Source organism: Oncorhynchus masou, chromosome 32, assembly GCF_036934945.1.
Source record: "Oncorhynchus masou masou isolate Uvic2021 chromosome 32, UVic_Omas_1.1, whole genome shotgun sequence".
NCBI lineage: Eukaryota > Metazoa > Chordata > Actinopteri > Salmoniformes > Salmonidae > Oncorhynchus > Oncorhynchus masou.
In genome coordinates, this window is record NC_088243.1 from 90,569,406 (window position 1) to 90,589,792 (window position 20,387).

Below are 20,387 nucleotides of genomic sequence, written 5' to 3' on the forward strand. Positions count from 1 at the left end.
TTTGACCAGAGCCCTATAGAACCCTGTTCCCTATATAGTGAACTACTTTTGACCAGAGCCCTATAGAACCCTGTTCCCTATATAGTGAACTACTTTTGACCAGGGCCCTATAGAACCCTGTTCCCTATATAGTGAACTACTTTTGACCAGAGCCCTATGGAACCCTGTTCCCTATATAGTGTACTACTTTTGACCAGAGCCCTATAGAACCCTGTTCCCTATATAGTGAACTACTTTTGACCAGAGCCCTATAGAACCTTGTTCCCTATATAGTGTACTACTTTTGACCAGAGCCCTATAGAACCTTGTTCCCTATATAGTGAACTACTTTTGACCAGAGCCCTATAGAACCCTGTTCCCTATATAGTGAACTACTTTTGACCAGAGCCCTATAGAACCCTGTTCCCTATATAGTGAACTACTTTTGACCAGAGCCCTATAGAACCCTGTTCCCTATATAGTGCACTACTTTAGACCAGAGCCCTATGGGACCCTGTTCCCTATATAGTGAACTACTTTTGACCAGAGCCCTATAGAACCCTGTTCCCTATATAGTGAACTACTTTTGACCAGAGCCCTATAGAACCTTGTTCCCTATATAGTGCACTACTTTTGACCAGAGCCCTATAGAACCCTGTTCCCTATATAGTGAACTACTTTTGACCAGAGCCCTATAGAACCCTGTTCCCTATATAGTGCACTACTTTTGACCAGAGCCCTATAGAACCCTGTTCCCTATATAGTGTACTACTTTTGACCAGAGCCCTATGGAACCCTGTTCCCTATATAGTGAACTACTATTGACCAGGGCCCTATAGAACCATGTTCCCTATATAGTGTACTACTTTTGACCAGAGCCCTATAGAAGAACCCTGTTCCCTATATAGTGTACTACTTTTGACCAGAGCCCTATAGAACCCTGTTCCCTATATAGTGTAATACTTTTGACCAGAGCCCTATGGAACCATGTTCCCTATATAGTGTACTACTTTTGACCAGAGCCCTATAGAACCCTGTTCCCTATATAGTGTAATACTTTTGACCAGAGCCCTATGGAACCCTGTTCCCTATATAGTGTACTACTTTTGATCAGAGCCCTATAGAACCCTGTTCCCTATATAGTGCACTACTTTAGACCAGAGCCCTTTGGAACCCTGTTCCCTATATAGTGCACTACTTTTGACCAGGGCCCTATAGAACCCTGTTCCCTATATAGTGAACATTTACATTTAAGTCATTTAGCAGACGCTCTTATCCAGAGCGACTTACAAATTGAACTACTTTTGACCAGAGCCCTATAGAACCCTGTTCCCTATATAGTGCACTACTTTAGACCAGAGCCCTATGGGACCCTGTTCCCTATATAGTGTACTACTTTTGACCAGAGCCCTATGGAACCCTGTTCCCTATATAGTGTACTACTTTTGATCAGAGCCCTATAGAACCCTGTTCCCTATATAGTGCACTACTTTAGACCAGAGCCCTATGGGACCCTGTTCCCTATATAGTGAACTACTTTTGACCAGAGCCCTATGGGACCCTGTTCCCTATATAGTGAACTACTTTTGACCAGAGCCCTTTGGAACCCTGTTCCCTATATAGTGAACTACTATTGACCAGGGCCCTATAGAACCCTGTTCCCTATATAGTGAACTACTTTTGACCAGGGCCCTATAGAACCCTGTTCCCTATATAGTGAACCACTTTTGACCAGAGCCCTATAGAACCTTGTTCCCTATATAGTGAACTACTTTTGACCAGAGCCCTATGGAACCCTGTTCCCTATATAGTGAACTACTTTTGACCAGAGCCCTATAGAACCCTGTTCCATATATAGTGTACTACTTTTGACCAGAGCCCTATAGAACCCTGTTCCCTATATAGTGCACTACTTTAGACCAGAGCCCTATGGGACCCTGTTCCCTATATAGTGCACTACTTTAGACCAAAGTCCTATAGAACCCTGTTCCCCATATAGTGCACTACTTTAGACCAGAGCCCTATGGGACCCTGTTCCCTATATAGTGAACTACTTTTGACCAGAGCCCTATGGAACCCTGTTCCCTATATAATGTACTACTTTTGACCAGAGCCCTATAGAACCTTGTTCCCTATATAGTGAACTACTTTTGACCAGGGCCCTATAGAACCTTGTTCCCTATATAGTGAACTACTTTTGACCAGGGCCCTATAGAACCTTGTTCCCTATATAGTGAACTACTTTTGACCAGAGCCCTATAGAACCCTGTTCCCTATATAGTGTACTACTTTTGACCAGAGCCCTATAGAACCCTGTTCCCTATATAGTGAACTACTTTTGACCAGAGCCCTATAGAACCCTGTTCCCTATATAGTGTACTACTTTTGACCAGAGCCCTATAGAACCCTGTTCCCTATATAGTGAACTACTTTTGACCAGAGCCCTATAGAACCCTGTTCCCTATATAGTGAACTACTTTTGACCAGAGCCCTATAGAACCCTGTTCCCTATATAGTGAACTACTTTTGACCAGGGCCCTATAGAACCCTGTTCCCTATATAGTGAACTACTTTTGACCAGAGCCCTATGGAACCCTGTTCCCTATATAGTGTACTACTTTTGACCAGAGCCCTATAGAACCCTGTTCCCTATATAGTGAACTACTTTTGACCAGAGCCCTATAGAACCTTGTTCCCTATATAGTGTACTACTTTTGACCAGAGCCCTATAGAACCTTGTTCCCTATATAGTGAACTACTTTTGACCAGAGCCCTATAGAACCCTGTTCCCTATATAGTGAACTACTTTTGACCAGAGCCCTATAGAACCCTGTTCCCTATATAGTGAACTACTTTTGACCAGAGCCCTATAGAACCCTGTTCCCTATATAGTGCACTACTTTAGACCAGAGCCCTATGGAACCCTGTTCCCTATATAGTGAACTACTTTTGACCAGAGCCCTATAGAACCCTGTTCCCTATATAGTGAACTACTTTTGACCAGGGCCCTATAGAACCCTGTTCCCTATATAGTGAACTACTTTTGACCAGAGCCCTATAGAACCCTGTTCCCTATATAGTGAACTACTTTAGACCAGAGCCCTATGGGACCCTGTTCCCTATATAGTGAACTACTTTAGACCAGAGCCCTATAGAACCCTGTTCCCTATATAGTGAACTACTTTAGACCAGAGCCCTATAGAACCCTGTTCCCTATATAGTGTACTACTTTTGACCAGAGCCCTATGGGACCCTGTTCCCTATATAGTGAACTACTTTAGACCAGAGCCCTATAGAACCCTGTTCCCTATATAGTGTACTACTTTTGACCAGAGCCCTATGGGACCCTGTTCCCTATATAGTGTACTACTTTTGATCAGAGCCCTATGGAACCCTGTTCCCTATATAGTGTACTACTTTTGACCAGAGCCCTATGGGACCCTGTTCCCTATATAGTGAACTACTTTAGACCAGAGCCCTATGGGACCCTGTTCCCTATATAGTGTACTACTTTAGACCAGAGCCCTATAGAACCCTGTTCCCTATATAGTGAACTACTTTAGACCAGAGCCCTATAGAACCCTGTTCCCTATATAGTGCACTACTTTAGACCAGAGCCCTATAGAACCCTGTTCCCTATATAGTGAACTACTTTTGACCAGAGCCCTATGGAACCCTGTTCCCTATATAGTGCACTACTTTAGACCAGAGCCCTATAGAACCCTGTTCCCTATATAGTGAACTACTTTTGACCAGAGCCCTATGGGACCCTGTTCCCTATATAGTGAACTACTTTAGACCAGGGCCCGAGGCTCCCATACTGTGTTGTGATCTTGTGAGATCAGGATGAACATAGGAGATGGCAAAAACACAAACTTTCTTCACAGCCAACTAGTATACTATGAAACATTTACTAATAGGTTGGGCATAATGTTTGTTTCCTACAGACACTACATGAGCAAAAGTGTGTGGACACTTGCTTGTCGAACATCTCATTTCAAAATCATGGGCATTAATATGGAGTTGCCCCCCCCCCCCCCCCTCCCCTTTGCTGCTATAACAGCCTCTACTCTTCTGGGAAGGCTTTCCACTAGATGTTGGAACATTGCTGCTATAACAACCTCTACTCTTCTGGGAAGGCTTTCCACTAGATGTTGGAACATTGCTGCAGGGACTTGCTTCCATTCAGCCATACGAGCATTAGTGAGATCCGTCACTGGTGTTGGGCGATTAGGCCTGGCTCGTAGTCTGTATTCCAAAGTCTGTATTCCCAAAGGTGTTAGATGGGGTTGAGGTCAGGGCTTTGTGCAGGCCAGTCAAGTTCTTAAAAAAAAAAGTCACCTTTATTTAACCAGAGCCCTGACCAGATTAACCAGATAGGTCAGTTGAGAACAAGTTCTCATTTACAACTGCGACCTGGCCAAGATAAAGCAAAGCAGTGCGACACAAACAACAACACAGAGTTACACATGGAATAAACAAACGTACAGTCAATAACACAATAGAAAAGAAAAATAGATAAATCTATGTACAGTGTGTGCAAATGTAGAAGAGTAGGGAGGTAGGCAATAAATAGGCCATAGAGGCGAAAATAATTACAATTTAGCATTAACATTGGAGTGATAGATGTGCAAGTAGAGATGCTGGGGTGCAAAAGAGCAAGAGGGTAAGTAACAATATGAGGATGAGGTACAGGTAGAGTGATCAGTAAGCTACTCTGACAGCTGATGCTTAAAGTTAGAGAGGGAGATATAAGACTCCAGCTTCAGAGATTTTTGCAGTTCATTCCAGTCATTGGCGGCAGAGAACTGGAAGGAAAGGCGGCCAAAGGAAGTGTTGGCTTTGGGGATGACCAGTGAAATATACCTGCTGGAGTGTGTGCTACGGGTGGGTGTTGCTATGGTGACCAGTGAGCTGAGATGAGGCTTTACTTAGCAAAGACTTATAGATGACCTGGAGCCAGTGGGTTTGGCGACGAGTATGAAGCGAGGGCCAACCAACGAGAGCATACAGGTCGCAGAGGTGGGTAGTGTATGGAGCTTTGGTGACAAAACGGATGACACTGTGATAGCAAATTGCATGCAGTCTGAGTAGTGTTGGAGGCTATTTTGTAAATGACATCGCCGAAGTCGAGGATCGGTCGGATGGTCAGTTTTACGAGGGTAAGTTTGGCAGAATGAGTGAAGGAGGCTTCGTTGAGAAATAGGAAGCCGATTCCAGATTTAATTTTGGATTGGAGATGCTTAATGTGAGTCTGGAAGGAGAGTTTACAGTCTAGCCAGACACCTAGGTATTTATAGTTATCCACATATTTTAGGTCAGAACCGTCCAGAGTAATGATGCTGGACGGCCGGACGGGTGCAGGCTGCGATCAGTTGAAGAGCATGCATTTAGTTTTACTAGCATTTAAGAGCAGTTGGAGGCCACGGAAGGAGTGTTGTATGGCGTTGAAGCTCAATTGGAAGTTTGTTAACAAGTGTCCAAAGAAGGGCCAGAAGTATACAGAAGTTATTCCACACTGATCTCGACAAACTATTTCTGTATGTACCTCGCTTTGTGCTCAGAGGCATTGTCATGCTGAAACAGGAAAGGGCCTTCCCCAAACTGTTGCCACAAAGTAGGAAGCACAGAATCGTCTAGAATGTCATTGTGTTCTGTCACATTAAGATGTACCTTCACTGGAACTAAGGGGCACGAACCATGAAAAACAGCCCCAGACCATTATTCCTCATCCACCAAACATTACAGTTGGCACTACGCATTGGGGCAGGTAGCGTTCTCCTGGCATTCACGAAACCCAGATTTGTCCGTCGGACTGCCAGATGGTGAAGCGTGATTCATCACTCCAGAGAACGCGTTTCCACTGAGTCCAATGGCGGCGAGCTACACACCACTCCAGCCGACGCTTGGCATTGTGATCTTAAGCTTGTGTGCGGCTGCTCTGCCACGGAAACCCATTTCATGAACTTCCCCCACTAACAATTATTGTACTGACGTTGCTTCCAGATGCAGTTTGGAACTCGGTAGTGAGTGTTGCAACCGAGGACAGACAATGTTTACGCACTACAGCACTTGGCCATCCCCCTCTGTGAGCTTGTGTGACCTACCAGTTCACGGCTAAGCCATTGTTTCCACTTCACAATAACAGCACTTACAGTTGACCGGGGGCAGCTCTAGCAGGGCAGGAATTTGACAAACTGACTTGTCGTAAAGGTAGCATCATATGACGGTTCCACGTTGAAAGTCACTCTTCAGTACAGGCCATTCTACTGCCAATGTTTGTCTATGGAGATTGCATGGCTGTGTGCTTGATTTGAAACGCCGATCAGCAAATCCAATTTGAAGGGGTGTACACATACTTTTGTATTTATAGCGTACCTACAAAAAAAATAATATAACAACTGACACGACTTGAAGATTAGCAGAGTTTCTGTGGGCTGGTAGGAACGCTGAGATCTATTTGACTAAGAAAGCCAGGGATGGAACAGAGCACTGACAGCCAGTATCAAAATCAAAACCACCACAACATTTTAAAAATGTTTAATTTATAGGTTGTTGGAAAACGACATCTTAAACATGACCAGCCCATTCCGATGTTACAGGGGAAATAGGCATCTATGAGTCACCACAGGCAGACTGTTATACTAGAGACAGGTAAAAGCCACATGTGAAAGCTGTGGCCCTCTTCTTGGTTGAACTGGGTTGTCGTTCTAAACTGCAGGCGGTACCGAAACTCAACCCCCTCGCTTGTTTGGTCGTTTCAAGACAATTACATTATAGAGTCAACTTTGATTGAATATAAAAAAAAAAAAAAAAAAAAGGTAGTGCTTTTTCAGCCTCGTTCTTTAAATATGTATTGTATGTACAGGAAGGGTAGTTCACATTGCTCTCCTTTTCAACATAACCAAATTTAACTGGAGGAGAGAGGAGGAGGTATCATGGTGGACAAGACGGCCGGGGGAAAGAGCAGGGCTAAATTATTTTGTGTTAAAGAGTTTTTTTTTTGTTTTTGTTATTTCAGACAGTGATCCCTTGTTGTGCACAACGGCCATTTTTTTAAACAAAAAAAAAAAAACAAAGTGTGAAGAAACAAGGAAAAAGACAAGTTATTTTCCTCATGTTGGAGGTCGAGGAGAAGGTCAGCTAGGTGTCAATCTTCCGTGAGGTCCTGAACAAAGAGGACCTCGGAACGGCTGAGGCCGGCCTCTTTCAGGCTGGGAGGGTTGGGCTGCTCCTCCGTGGGAAGGCAGGGCAGAACCCGGCGAGGGAAGTTGATAACGATCTGGAATTTCTCCGGGGTCTCCTTCAACGAGAACAGGAAGTCGTATATCACCTGGAGAAACAGAGGGAGAGATGGGGTGCTCTTTTTTTTTCTTGTTGTCAAGACCATACGTTCCATTTGGTATACACCCAGGGCAGTTAAATCAAACTGTACAAGTGAATAGGAGTTTGCTGTGTAGAATTGGGAGTCGAGCCTCCACTGGTAAACACCAGGCCGGGTTCAAATGCCAACACCTGTAAGTTGACTGGAGCAGAGCCGTGTCCGTACCGTCAGAGACTGCTGGAAGAGGAACCGCCTCTCTACTCTGGTGTCGTTCGGCAGTTTGAAAACGATTGTGACACTGTCAGGGTCGTCTGCTGGGGGTTCGGGGGGAAGACATTCTGACTTAAGCTCCTTCTCTTCCTCCAACGTCTAAAAACACAGAATTTGTTAGCCACAGTCAAACTGGCGACAACTAATTATTAAATAACATAGAACCAAGATAAGGAACGGTTTTAAATGTAGGCAGAGAGAGAGAGAGGACAGAGTATAAGAGACTCCTCGTTCTCACCCTCCTCCTCCTCTCCTCGGCCAGGACGGTCTGCCGGACCTTCTCCTCCTCCGCCTGGACCTTCTCCTGCTCCTCCCTCTTCCTCCGGTCCTTCTCCTGATCGGCTCTCAGCGACTCCAGGTAGGCCTCGTCCTGCTGCGCCCGCAACACCTGCGTCTGGTTCCTCTCCTCCCTGGAACACACACAGACACGTTCAATTAACCTCCATCTCCAGGACCAGAGACAGACGTATGGGAGATCTCCAGGACCAGAGACAGACGTATGGGAGATCTCCAGGACCAGAGACAGACGTATGGGAGATCTCCAGGACCAGAGACAGACGTATGGGAGATCTCCAGGACCAGAGACAGACGTATGGGAGATCTCCAGGACCAGAGACAGACGTATGGGAGACCACACCACACCTCCAGGACCAGAGACAGACGTATGGGAGACCTCACCACACCACATCTCCAGGACCAGAGACAGACGTATGGGAGATCTCCAGGATCAAACACAATCTCCACATTTGTGTTTTTCATATATGGGTTTCAAATACATTAAAACAATTTCCCATACTTTTGTTTGAGTTTGTCTGGCGCGCCAGAGGTGTTGGGCTTGTACAGGCACAGAGACCACTGGAACACATTTTAAAGTATTGAAAACCCAGATCGGCAGTCAGTTAATGTCAGTCCCTCACCGTTCAGTCATCAGGTAGGATCAGTCATCAGGTAGGATCAGTCATCAGGTAGGATCAGTCATCAGGTAGGATCAGTCATCAGGTAGGATCAGTCATCAGGTAGGATCAGTCATCAGGTAGGATCAGTCCCTTACCGTTCCAAGCGTTCAGACATCAGGTAGGTCTGGTTGGCCTCCATGATGAAGGTGAGCTGGTTGAGGAGGTCCTCTGATTGGATGAGCCCCTCCAGACGTCCAACCACCGTCATCTTACGGTCCTTCAACATGATCATGGCCAGGAAAGGGTAGGTGTTCTCACGCAACGCCTGGGACACTGAGGTACAGACACACAGGGGGAAAAAAAACAAACACACCAAACACAGATTAAAACAACACTGAAATAAAGTGATTGCTAAAGAGATTCCACCTCATATCTTAAGAGGACACGGATGAAAATCATCCATCATCCCTAAGAGATTCCACCTCATATCTTAACCTCTTACATCTATGGGGGCGCTATTTCATTTTTGGATGAAAAACGTTCCCATTTTAAACAAGATATTTTGTCACAAAAAGATGCTCGACTATGCATATAATTGATAGCATTCGAAAGAAAACACTCTGACGTGTCCAGAAATACCAAGATATTTTCTGTGCGTGCCCTAAAATGTGAGCTTCAGGCAAAACCAAGATGAGACGGCATCCAGGAAATGAGCAGGATTTTTGAGGCTCTGTTTTCCATTGTCTCCTTATATGGCTGTGAATGCGAGAGAAATGAGCCTGCCCTTTCTGTCGTTTCCCCAAGGTGTCTGCAGCATTGTGACGTATTTGTAGGCAGATCATTGGAAGATTGACCATAAGAGACCACATTTACCAGGTGTCCGCCCGGTGTCCTGCGCCGAAATTGGTGCGCAAAAGTCACCTGCCAGTATTTTTCCATGGGATACAGAGAGGAAAGCAAGCTTCCACGAACTGCATATCAATGAAGAGATATGTGAAAAAACACCTTGAGGATTGATTCCAAACAACGTTTGCCATGTTTCGGTCGATATTATGTAGTTAATCCGGAAAAAGTTTTACGTTGTAGGTGACTGAATTTTCGGTTCGTTTCGGTAGCCAGACGCAATGTAGAAAACGGAACGATTTCTCCTACACACAGACGCTTTCAGGAAACACTGCGCATTTGGTATGTAACTGAGAGTCTCCTCATTGAAAACATCAGAAGCTCTTCAAAGGTAAATGATTTTATTTATTTGGTTATCTGTTTTTTGTGAAAATGTTGCGTGCTAAATGCTACTCAAAATGCTATGCTAGCTTTGCATACTCTTACACAAATTAGTCAATTTCTATGGTTCAAAAGCATATTTTGAAAATCTGAGATGACAGTGTTGTTAAGAAAAGGCTAAGCTTGAGAGCAGACGCATTATTTTCATTTTATTTGCGATTTTCAGAAATCGTTAACGTTGCGTTATGCTAATGAGCCTGAGGCTTTAGTCACAAACCCGGATCCGGGATGGGGAGTTCCAAGAGGATAAGTTTAAAGAAGTTAAGAGGACACTGATGAAAATCATCCATCATCCCTAAGAGATTCCACCTCATATCTTAAGAGGACACAGTTCCAGCACAAAGAGGACACAGGAATCATCCACAGTTCCAGCACAAATTATTTACTTTTTAAAAATCTTTAACCCCATTTAACCATATCAAACTGACTGAGAACACGTCCTCATTCACAGCAACAACAACGAGTGAAGGACGAGGCCAGTTCCTCTTTGTAGAATGCATCTCCAGCTCTAGGAGATCTAGGTAGTGAAGACGCAATGCAAGAGGAGACAATGTGTACCTCTGTATCCCTCAGGCCTGCTGGTGGAACAGGCCCAGAACAGCATCCTGGTGTTGAGGAAGGTCAGGACCTCTTCTGTACATAACGTGGAGCTGGAGGAAGATGGAAACAGAAGCTTCATTAATATAAACTGTGAGAGGAAAGATGTACAGAGTACACTTTAAGGAAAACATCTAATAAATGAAGAGTGGATGGTATGTGTATAATACCAAGCATGACACAAAGAAAGAAACACGCATGGTATGCCTTCATCCAATCAACTGAATCCCTATTCAAACCAATCATCAACAGACCCTGATTTATAACTAGATAACCAACTAATGATTCTTGCCTACCTTGAAAAATGACAATAGTACCCAACGGGTCCTGGCCTTCCAGAGTTTAGGTATTGCATTGTAGTATCACTGTGCATTTTGTTGCCCGTGTATGTTGACCTCGTGTAAAGTGATCACTTGTTATTGGACCTACCGACAGAACTGGTCTGTATCCTGGTGGTCCTCTCCATGGAGGTAAACTAACAAGTAGCGAAGCTCACGTTTGGCATCATTCAATGCCTACAAGAAGGAAAACAAAAAAATACACACCTCGCTGAATAACACTACCAGCTATCGACCAAGTTACACATCGATTCAATCCATGTAGAACCTAAATGGATTCTGGAACATCCACTTTCTTAAAACCATTTCGTCGGTTGTTCAATAAAATAAATCGTAAGGTGTGTCAACTTTTTTTTTTTTTTTTTTTTTGGGGGGGATGTTCTTCTGCGTTCTAGCATACTTGTTGTGGATGGTCAAGGTACTAGTATCCCAAATTGAGAATGAAACTGGGGAACCTGAGTAACACACCTGGCTATATGTCCCCTGGTAAAACACTGGATGCGATCGACCGTACTTCTCTTCAAAACTATGGATGAAGGAGACCACGTCACCCACAGGGTCTGTGACTCGTCCACGAGGGTCTGGCCTGACCCACCGCAGGGCAAACCTGGTTAGGAAGGAGGAGGAGGAACCAATCAGTTACCTTTATACAGAAACGTCAGGGGAACCGATGGCCAAATACAGTTTCTTTGTATTACCTGAATATGTCCAGAAGTGTGTAATATGTCAATCTGAAAGGTAGCATTATCATGTAGTAACTCCATCCTATTAATCCCTGGACAAAAGTAAGAAAAATACCAGATGCAATATGGTCAGAAAAGCGGGAAGATTCAATGAGAATACTACAGCTGTCAGCTGGATGATTTTAGTAAGCAGAAGGTTGCGCCACTGTGTATGCGAATGTCATACTGCAAATTCTAACTTAAAGTTGAGATGCTAGAACAGTTTACCAGTGACATATAAGAGCTAAAAGAGAAGAACATCATAAGAGACAGAATGTGTGTGTACGTACTCTGGGTTGTGGCCTGGAGACGATATAGCTATACACTCTGTGGTCTGCTGTGTTGACCTGTAACGGTCTGGAGGGCGGAGGGTTAAACACACTGGGAACTCCTTCCTGCTCATTCAGTCTGTCCTGCACTGCAGCCTGGGAACACACACACACACACGACATTATCCATTTGATCTCACCCTGCACACCACAAGTAGACTAAACCGTGTCGCAGAGCTCATGCAGAATATTGAAGGCAACATTTCTCATGAGATATATATATATTACTGCACGTAGTTCATTTATAACAGTGCCACCTCTAATAAACTATTGGATTCACTGGGTGCATCATAACCTGTGTATAATGTAGTCGTCAAGGCCCACATCAAAAACAGCCATTCATGTATTTTGGGGGAGACAGTTCTTACCTCGATGTTCCAATTGTGTTGTTCTAATGTACGACGACATTGGTCCATAGACTCCAAACCTGTCAAGTCCTGGAAAATCAAATGCAAAAAAAAAATCTGAATTCTCAGATCTAACACTGGTTGGTGTACACGAGATTGGACAAATCTGTGAAGTTATGTTCAACCGAATTTATTTCCAATATGTTACTTTCCTACAGGCCATTTCCACATCTTGGGTATGGATGAGACAGAGGGGGCCTTACTAGGAATGAACCAGTCATTGCTTGTCATGTGTCATTAACAGTTGTGTGTGTGTCTGATGTTCACTCAAACCATCTTCTAGCTAAAATGCTAAGTAACGTTAGCTTGGCTGACCAAGTAAACTGCTAGCTAGCTAGTTAGCCAACTGTCGTTAGCTTAGCTAGTTAGTTGGCGTAAGTAAACCAAGTGCTGCAGATAACCAAGTTAAACATGTCCTTTCTAATTCACATTACACTGATTTAAGTTTGTTGATTCGTTTCTTTGTGAGTATTGTCGGGATCGAACTAGCATCTCAAGACAATATTTAGGATAGAAAAGAATTGTTGTGTTGCTAGATTAGATATAACGTTAACGGTAGCAAGTTAGCTAACGTTAGCAGTGGCGCTATGGGGTATCAACATTATATTGTCAAAAAAGCGTTTTTTACACCCATTAGCGTGCTTTATTTTAAACAATGTCCTTCATATATCTAAACATACATTAATATGGAGTTATATAAAAAATAAATACTTAAACCTGAAGAAAGACTGACTACCTGAAATTGAAGGAGTTTTTCGGTCTGCGCCTGAGATAATTCCTGCTCCTCTGGCGCCGCCATCTTACCTCGCCAACAGTGACGTGCAATTCGCGAACGATTCATTATTCGACTCTTTTTTTTTTTTACTGACTCGAGAGTCATGATTCATTGATTCATTATTCGACTCTTTTTTTTTACTGACTCGAGAGTCATGATTCACTTATTCATTAATCGAGTCTTTTTTTTTACTAACTCGAGAGTCATGATTCATTGATTCATTAGTCGAGTCTTTTTTTTTTATTGACTCAAGAGTCATGATTAATTTTTCTGAATGACTCATTCGTTTGAGTTGTTCGTTTGACCTGCCTAGTGCTGGCAGTAATGATTCCAACAGCACGATTGATACACGCGGCTCTGTCTCAGTGGCTCCCAGAGGACTGTTCCGAGCACCAAACTGTCTGTCATATGCGCGGAAAATTGATAATAAGCAAAGTACATAGAGAAGAAAAATACATGTTTAGAACTGATAATTGATCATGGTGGAAGAATGTTTGTAATTTATTGAGTCTGTCATATGCGCGGAAAATTGATAATAAGCAAAGTACATAGAGAAGAAAAATACATGTTTAGAACTGATAATTGATCATGGTGGAAGAATGTTTGTAATTTATTGAATGTTACGGAAACAGCGTTGTAGAACCAAAACATACACAGCCTCTGCTCATCAAACTCGAGAACTAAAAGCCAATTTATGTTTGATTCCGAAGATGTGGTCAGAAGCTTCATATGGAGGGTGTGACGCAATTGCGGAGGCAACCAGAGGCACGAAGAAGACAAATTGAGCTCTATATGGTGTCAATGTGCACCTCTCACATTTTGCAATAATGTAGCTCATCATGATTGGTTGAGGTTGGGTGGGGGCTACAGGGCCAGTATAAACACAAACTCAATTTGTGTAACCTTTATTTAACTAGGCATGTCCGTTAAAAACGAATTCTTATTTACAATGACGGCGTCATGCTAGAGGCATCACTACAGACCCTGGTTCGATTCCACGCTCTATCACAAACCGGCCGTGATTGGGAGTCCCATATGGCGGCGAACAATTGGCCCAGTGTCGTTAGGGTTTGGCCGAGGTAGGCCCGTCATTGTAAATACGAATTTGTTCTTAACTGACTTGCCTAGTTAAATAAAATAAAAACGGTGAATGATGTAAATGAGAGGCTCGGAGAATCCTAACTCTTTCCAGTTTTCAGTTCATCGTTCACTGGGGGTCCTGAGTGCGTTGGGCATGAAAAGCGCTGCATGGCAAATATGTTATCTGCATTGGCTGTGCAGCATTTATGGTGATATGGCCTCTGCAGAAGTCAGAGCATTCATAGTTCTTGTACAGCGCTGTTGTGAAGGAAGTGAGTCAACCAATAATGTCAATGCGGAGCTATACAGAGCCCCTCTGCATTGTTACAAAATGTGAGAGGCAAGGCCGAATTTGGCCTCAGTTGCGTCACACCATCCAGTGCCTCCGACCACATTTTCGGATCAAGCGTAAATTGGCTCTTACTGACTCGAATGAAATGAGTCGGAAAACTCGTTATTTTGACGAAACGAGTGGAAAAGATCCGAGTCAGTAAAAACACAGATAGAACAATGAGTCAGACATTTCACCGGATGTATAAATGTTAAGCATCCGGTTGGCGTTTCCTCTCACTGCCAAATATGGTGATGAGAGGAAGCTCAGTGGCGTACAGTGGGGAAAAATGTAACGAGATGTATTTTGACCGTCATGCACATTTTCTCCTCAATTAAACGTTTGTTCTCAATAGAGTCTTCTGTTTCCAAAACTACAGTCTGTACCAAACAAAGTGGACTACGTTTTGTAGGCTTTACCCTTTGCCAAAGTAAAAAATAATAATAGCGTTGCTTAGTAGGACTGCAAGAGCGAATTGAGTTATTGCACAAACGCGATTCATACTAGGCGTCCCCTAACGAAATATGCAAATAAATGCTAGAACGCGCCAATAGGATCTCGCTAGCTCATGCTTGGCCCTGCCCACCTCAATGTCTGTTCTGCCCACTATGGTTAATTTGATCCAATTGGAAATTAAAGGCTCTGATCTATCTTGGATTAGTTATATAACATCTTCGGTAAAATGACAAAAATTTCGGTCAAACTTCCGGACCGTCACTACTCGCCAATCCACTACCAAGACAGAGAAGAGGCAAAGCGAGAGGGTTATTCTGCCAAAAATCTATCCAGGAAAGTAATACCAAGAAGTGAGGGATTTTTGTATGGAGGTTAACAAGAGAGTGTCGAATTTGGTCAACTAAAGAATAAATTGATAATTTCTCCACAAGGCTTTATATTTGATCAATAGAAGTTTCATAATGGGGCGCGTTCGACATTGCAGCCGACTTTAAAAGACAAGACGGACTAATTTACAAATCACCTTGAATCATAAATAGCCACTCAATATTATTTGTAGATCAGTCAGTTGGTCACAATTTACCCATGATGCAGCAAGGTTTTGATGCTCTCCAACCAAGGGTGTGTTCGTAAATTTAATCTGGAGTGCCAGGGTGCACTCAGTGTCAGATTGTCCATCAGTAAATTCAGAGCGTTTTGCTCTCGGAGCGTTCAGAGAGCACACTGGACGCTCTGGCTAAAGAGTAGCGTTGATCCAAGCATTCTGATCTCACAACAGCAGTCAAGCATCCAAGCTGACTGACTAACGTTGGCTAGTTTCCCCGCTACTCTCAGACACAAATGAGAGAACACCTCACTCTTACCATTTTACTCTCCCTAACAGCACTGGTTAAGCTGTTTTCATGTTATCCAGAGCATTGGTGACTGTAACTGTGCTGCTGGCAATAATTTAATCACCCCCCCCCCCCCCCCCGACGTTTACTGACACCGACCATATTCAACGGGTGTTGAGCGTTTCTAAATTCATCAGCTATTCTGTGCTCTGGCACACTCAGACAGACGGGAGTGCTCTGAAATCGGAGTAGATAGCCAGAGTGAATTTACGAACGCACCCCAAGGGGCGAGGGTTCCGGCAAAGACAGTTCAGTAGGAGTATGAAGCAGAAACTGCTTCTCCAATGGAAATCACTGATCACTCTTGTAAGAGATGTCATGGCGATGTTGTCAAACTAAGCTCATGTGCAGAAACAGGTCATCAGGTCTAACAGTCGTCTTGCGCCCAATTGCTTCTGTGCAGGCGTCAAATCAAAAGGCACTCCTTCGATATAAAATCCTTTTTTTTTTAAAGAAAATGAAAACGCCTCAGTTTGTCACTTTCACGAGGTTTGGAGTAATAACATGTTCAACTACTTAAGGCATTGTCTCGAATCTAGGTTGTGGATTTCGGGGAAATAAACGGCAAAGGAAGAATGTTTCACTTCTCTCATTGATTTCTCCAACCCCGGCTTTCCTCATGAGCCACTTTCGTCATCACTTTGTGCACAAAAACAGCAATTGATTATTCAGTGGCATTTTGGTGTATCTGCCCTCTCATTGGCTACACTGTTCACACCTGATCTCACCTCCTCCAGCAGGCCTTCCATCTTTGAGGACATGTATTTCCATTGTTAGAGCGATCACTCAACAATCTTGCCAATATAAAATATAATCTTTGACCAAATACGTAAAACACCCTTTGGTGATGTAGCAGTGACAAATACAAACCTATACCGCTACCTACCATTTAGGAGTACTACGATCTGTCGCATAAAATGTGTCGGTTTGTTCATGATCAATGTCCCTATCAATTCGATGTACAGTGTGGTTACAATCTACAATGGGGCGGCAGGGTAGCCTGGTGGTTAGAGCGTTGGACTAGTAACCGGAAGGCTGCAAGTTCAAACCCCCGAGCTGACAAGGTACAAATCTGTTGTTCTGCTCCTGAGCAGGCAGTTGACCCACTGTTCCTAGGCTGTCATTGAAAATAAGAATTTGTTATTAACTGACTTGCCTGGTTAAATAAAGGTAAAAGAAAAAACTACAATTAAAATACACTGAACAAAAATCTGAAAGTAACATGTAAAGTGTTGGTCCCATGTTTCATGAGCTGAAATAAAAGATTCCAGAAATGTTCCATATGCATATTTCCATCAAATTGTTTACATTCTTGTTAGTGAGCATTTGCCAAGATAATCCATCCACTTGACAGGTGTGGCATCTCAATAAACTGATTAAACAGCATGATCATTACACAGGTGCACCTTGTGCTGGGGGACAATAAAAGGCCACTCTAAAATGTGCCATTTTGTCACACAACGCCACAGACATCTCACGTTTTGAGGGAATGTGCAACTGACATGCTGACTGCAGGAACGTCCACCAGAGCTGTTGCCAGAAAATGTTAATTTCTCTACCATAAGCTGCCTCCAAAGCCGTTTTAGAGATTTGGCAGTACGTCCAACCAGTCTCAAAACCGCAGACCACGTGTAACCACACCAGCCCAGGACCTCCACATCCGGCTTCTTCACCTGCGGGGTCGTCGGTCACCAGACACCCGGACAGCTGATGAAACTGAGGAGTATTTCTGTCTGTAATAAAGTCCTTTTGTGGGGAAAAACTCATTCTGATTGGCTGGGCATGGCTGGGCATGATTGGCTCCCCCAGTGCCCACCCAGGCCCACCCTTGGCTGCACCCCAGCACAGTAATGTGAAATCCATAGATTAGGGCTTCATTCATTTCTTTCAATTGACTGATTTCCTTATATGCACTGTAACTCAGTAAAATCTTTGAAATTGTTGCGTTTATATTTTTGTTCAGTGTATTTGACTATGCTTTCATGTTTCCAACACCTTGCAACACTTGGTCAAAGGTGGCCCCTAGTAACGGAATTGACTGAGAACACGTTCTCATTTGCAGCAACGACCTGGAGAATAGTTACAGGGGAGAGGAGAGGGATGAATGAGCCAATTGTAAATTGGGGATTATTAGGTGACAGTGATGCTTTGAGGGCCAGATTGGAAATAGCATGTGATATTTACGCAAGCACTCTCATTAGGTCATCTCTCATATTTTCAACGTCTTTGTTCCAAACCATTCATTCCCTTCCTCTGTAGCTGGCAACCGTAGCTTCGTGAACACACATTCTGCAGGCATGGCAGCTGCTGTCGCTACCCCGTTTGTCTCTGAACAGCCAGCGACAACGACCCAACAACCAATGCTCGACATATCCAAGCCCCCTGTTATAGAAGGATGTACACTTCTCTCTCGACCCGGATAAGAGACGTTCCAGGAGAAGTTGATGAGGAAGTCGAAGGACAACCCGCTCGTCCCTATAGGTGAGTTGCGTAATGAGTAACTCTTGGGAAAAGTGTCCACTGTCCACAGCTGTTCCTGTGTCGGCTTCAATGCATACTATTAATACATTCAATTATTCATGCATTGACTAGACAGTCATTTGGTCATCCATGTGCGTTTTACGACCAAGACAGACAACCGTTTTATAGCTAGTTAGCTACAGTAGGGAATAGCATACAATCAATTTACTTTGGTACAGCCAGCTAGTTTTTATGAGACGTGTCATGCACAGGGCCCTTGTGGAACCCATAAGGGAGACTAAAATGGCGTTTGATTGGAACAAAGGCCCACAATGACTTTTTGTCAAGGAGTTTCACAATAAACATGTATTATAATGGTAAACTAGTGCAATCAATGGGTCATACCCTGGGTGCTAGACTACACAGCTCCACCAGTGGCCAGACTGTCTGTATAACCTAGTTAGGGATTGAACATTTTATGTGAATATAACATCGGACACGACTTCAACATTGGACATGCTCTCTCTCTCTCTCTCTGCAGCGGTTCATTCCCCTGTGGTTACAGAATGAATTGCATACACAATCTGAATTAAAAACAACCACCCCTTACACACGATCAGGCCTAAAATGTCTTTAAGATTTACACTGGTCAGGGTGCCTTGTTTGTTTAAAAAAAAAAATCAAGTCTCTATTCTGCGTCTCCTCTCCAGGTTGTCTCGGTACAGCTGGAGCGTTGATGTGCGCTCTCCGAGCCTTCAAACAAGGCAAGACCCGGCAGTCCCAGCTCCTGATGAGAGGACGTATCTTCGCACAGGGCTTCACTGCAGTCGCTATCCTCTTCGGCGTGTTCTCCACGGCACTGAAGAAAGACTGATCAGCATCAGATTTATATTAATTTTTTACTGCTAAAACATTGTTGTTTTTGCAACGGAAAAAACCTAAAACAAGGGGTTTATTATTAGACAAGTTCAGGTAGTCCCACCTTGTTCTGGTGGTGGATGAAATGTGTTGTTTGAATGTGTAGAAAGACCAGCGGAACAGATATACCCCCCCCCCCCCAAGGCTGACCTTCTTCTGAACTGTGGGTCGGGTTGGGTTGGTCCAGTGAAGTGGAATGCTCATCTTGTCCTGCAGATGACAAAGCAAGCAAAGGGCACTGACTGCCTTGTGTTTACAACATAATTGAAGTGCAACGCAGCCATCCACATATTTGGAAAAACATCTCTGGGTTGGAGGAAATCGGGCCAGCCGACCCACTACCACTTGCTTATCTGTTAGTGAGATCCACCTCTGTACAATACAGAGAATTATTCCAAGACTCTGACCACGTTTAAACACTGTATTGTCAGTCCCACGTTGGCTGTATGAGCCATGTCAAGTGAAACACTTGCGGCAGGGTAGCCTAGTGGTTAGAGTGTAGAGGCGGCAGGGTAGCCTAGTGGTTAGAGTGTAGAGGTGGCAGGGTAGCCTAGTGGTTAGAGTGTAGAGGTGGCAGGGTAGCCTAGTGGTTAGAGTGTAGAGGCGGCAGGGTAGCCTAGTGGTTAGAGTGTAGAGGCGGCAGGGTAGCCTAGTGGTTAGAGTGTAGAGGTGGCAGGGTAGCCTAGTGGTTAGAGTGTAGAGGCGGCAGGGTAGCCTAGTGGTTAGAGTGTAGAGGCGGCAGGGTAGCCTAGTGGTTAGAGTGTAGAGGCGGCAGGGTAGCCTAGTGGTTAGAGCGTTGGAGTCGTAACTGGAAGGGTGCAAGTTCAAACCCCCGAGCTGACAAGGTCTGTCATCCTGCCCCTGAACAAGCAGTTAACCCACTGTTCCTTGGCAGTCACTGAAAATAAGAATTTGTTCTTAATTAATTGACTTGCCTAGTAAGATAAAGAAAAAAAAACACATCAATGTACCTTCACACACATTTATATTGTTTGTGTGCTATAATATTTAAGATGGAGCATCTGGCTCTTACGACCAATGTAAGTGAATAAGGGGTGTTATAGGGCCTGGTGAAGATATGACCTGGCCGTGTGGGGCTCTTGTAAGGGAGGCAGAGGAACAAAGGGTGTTATAGGGCCTGGTGAAGATATGACCTGGCCGTGTGGGGCTCTTGTAAGGGAGGCAGAGGAACAAAGGGTGTTATAGGGCCTGGTGAAGATATGACCTGGCCGTGTGGGGCTCTTGTAAGGGAGGCAGAGGAACAAAGGGTGTTATAGGGCCTGGTGAAGATATGACCTGGCCGTGTGGGGCTCTTGTAAGGGAGGCAG

General features: G+C 44.0%; 1 protein-coding gene and 1 pseudogene across 1 annotated transcript; one reads left to right on the forward strand and one right to left on the reverse strand.

Annotated features, from left to right (window-relative positions):
* Positions 1-6,503: 6,503 nt before the first annotated feature.
* faf2 (Fas associated factor family member 2) lies at positions 6,504-12,974 on the reverse strand. The gene is made up of 11 exons (XM_064955451.1): positions 12,883-12,974; positions 12,108-12,176; positions 11,701-11,835; positions 11,387-11,463; positions 11,157-11,295; positions 10,780-10,865; positions 10,312-10,403; positions 8,625-8,802; positions 7,812-7,983; positions 7,529-7,672; positions 6,504-7,312 (listed from the first exon to the last, which is right to left on the reverse strand). Exons 1-11 carry the CDS (start codon positions 12,943-12,945, stop codon positions 7,130-7,132), a joined length of 1,338 nt encoding a protein of 445 aa, XP_064811523.1. The 5' UTR covers positions 12,946-12,974; the 3' UTR covers positions 6,504-7,129.
* Positions 12,975-17,908: 4,934 nt separating this feature from the next.
* LOC135527290 (HIG1 domain family member 2A-like) lies at positions 17,909-19,194 on the forward strand (annotated as a pseudogene).
* The last annotated feature ends 1,193 nt before the right edge of the window (positions 19,195-20,387 follow it).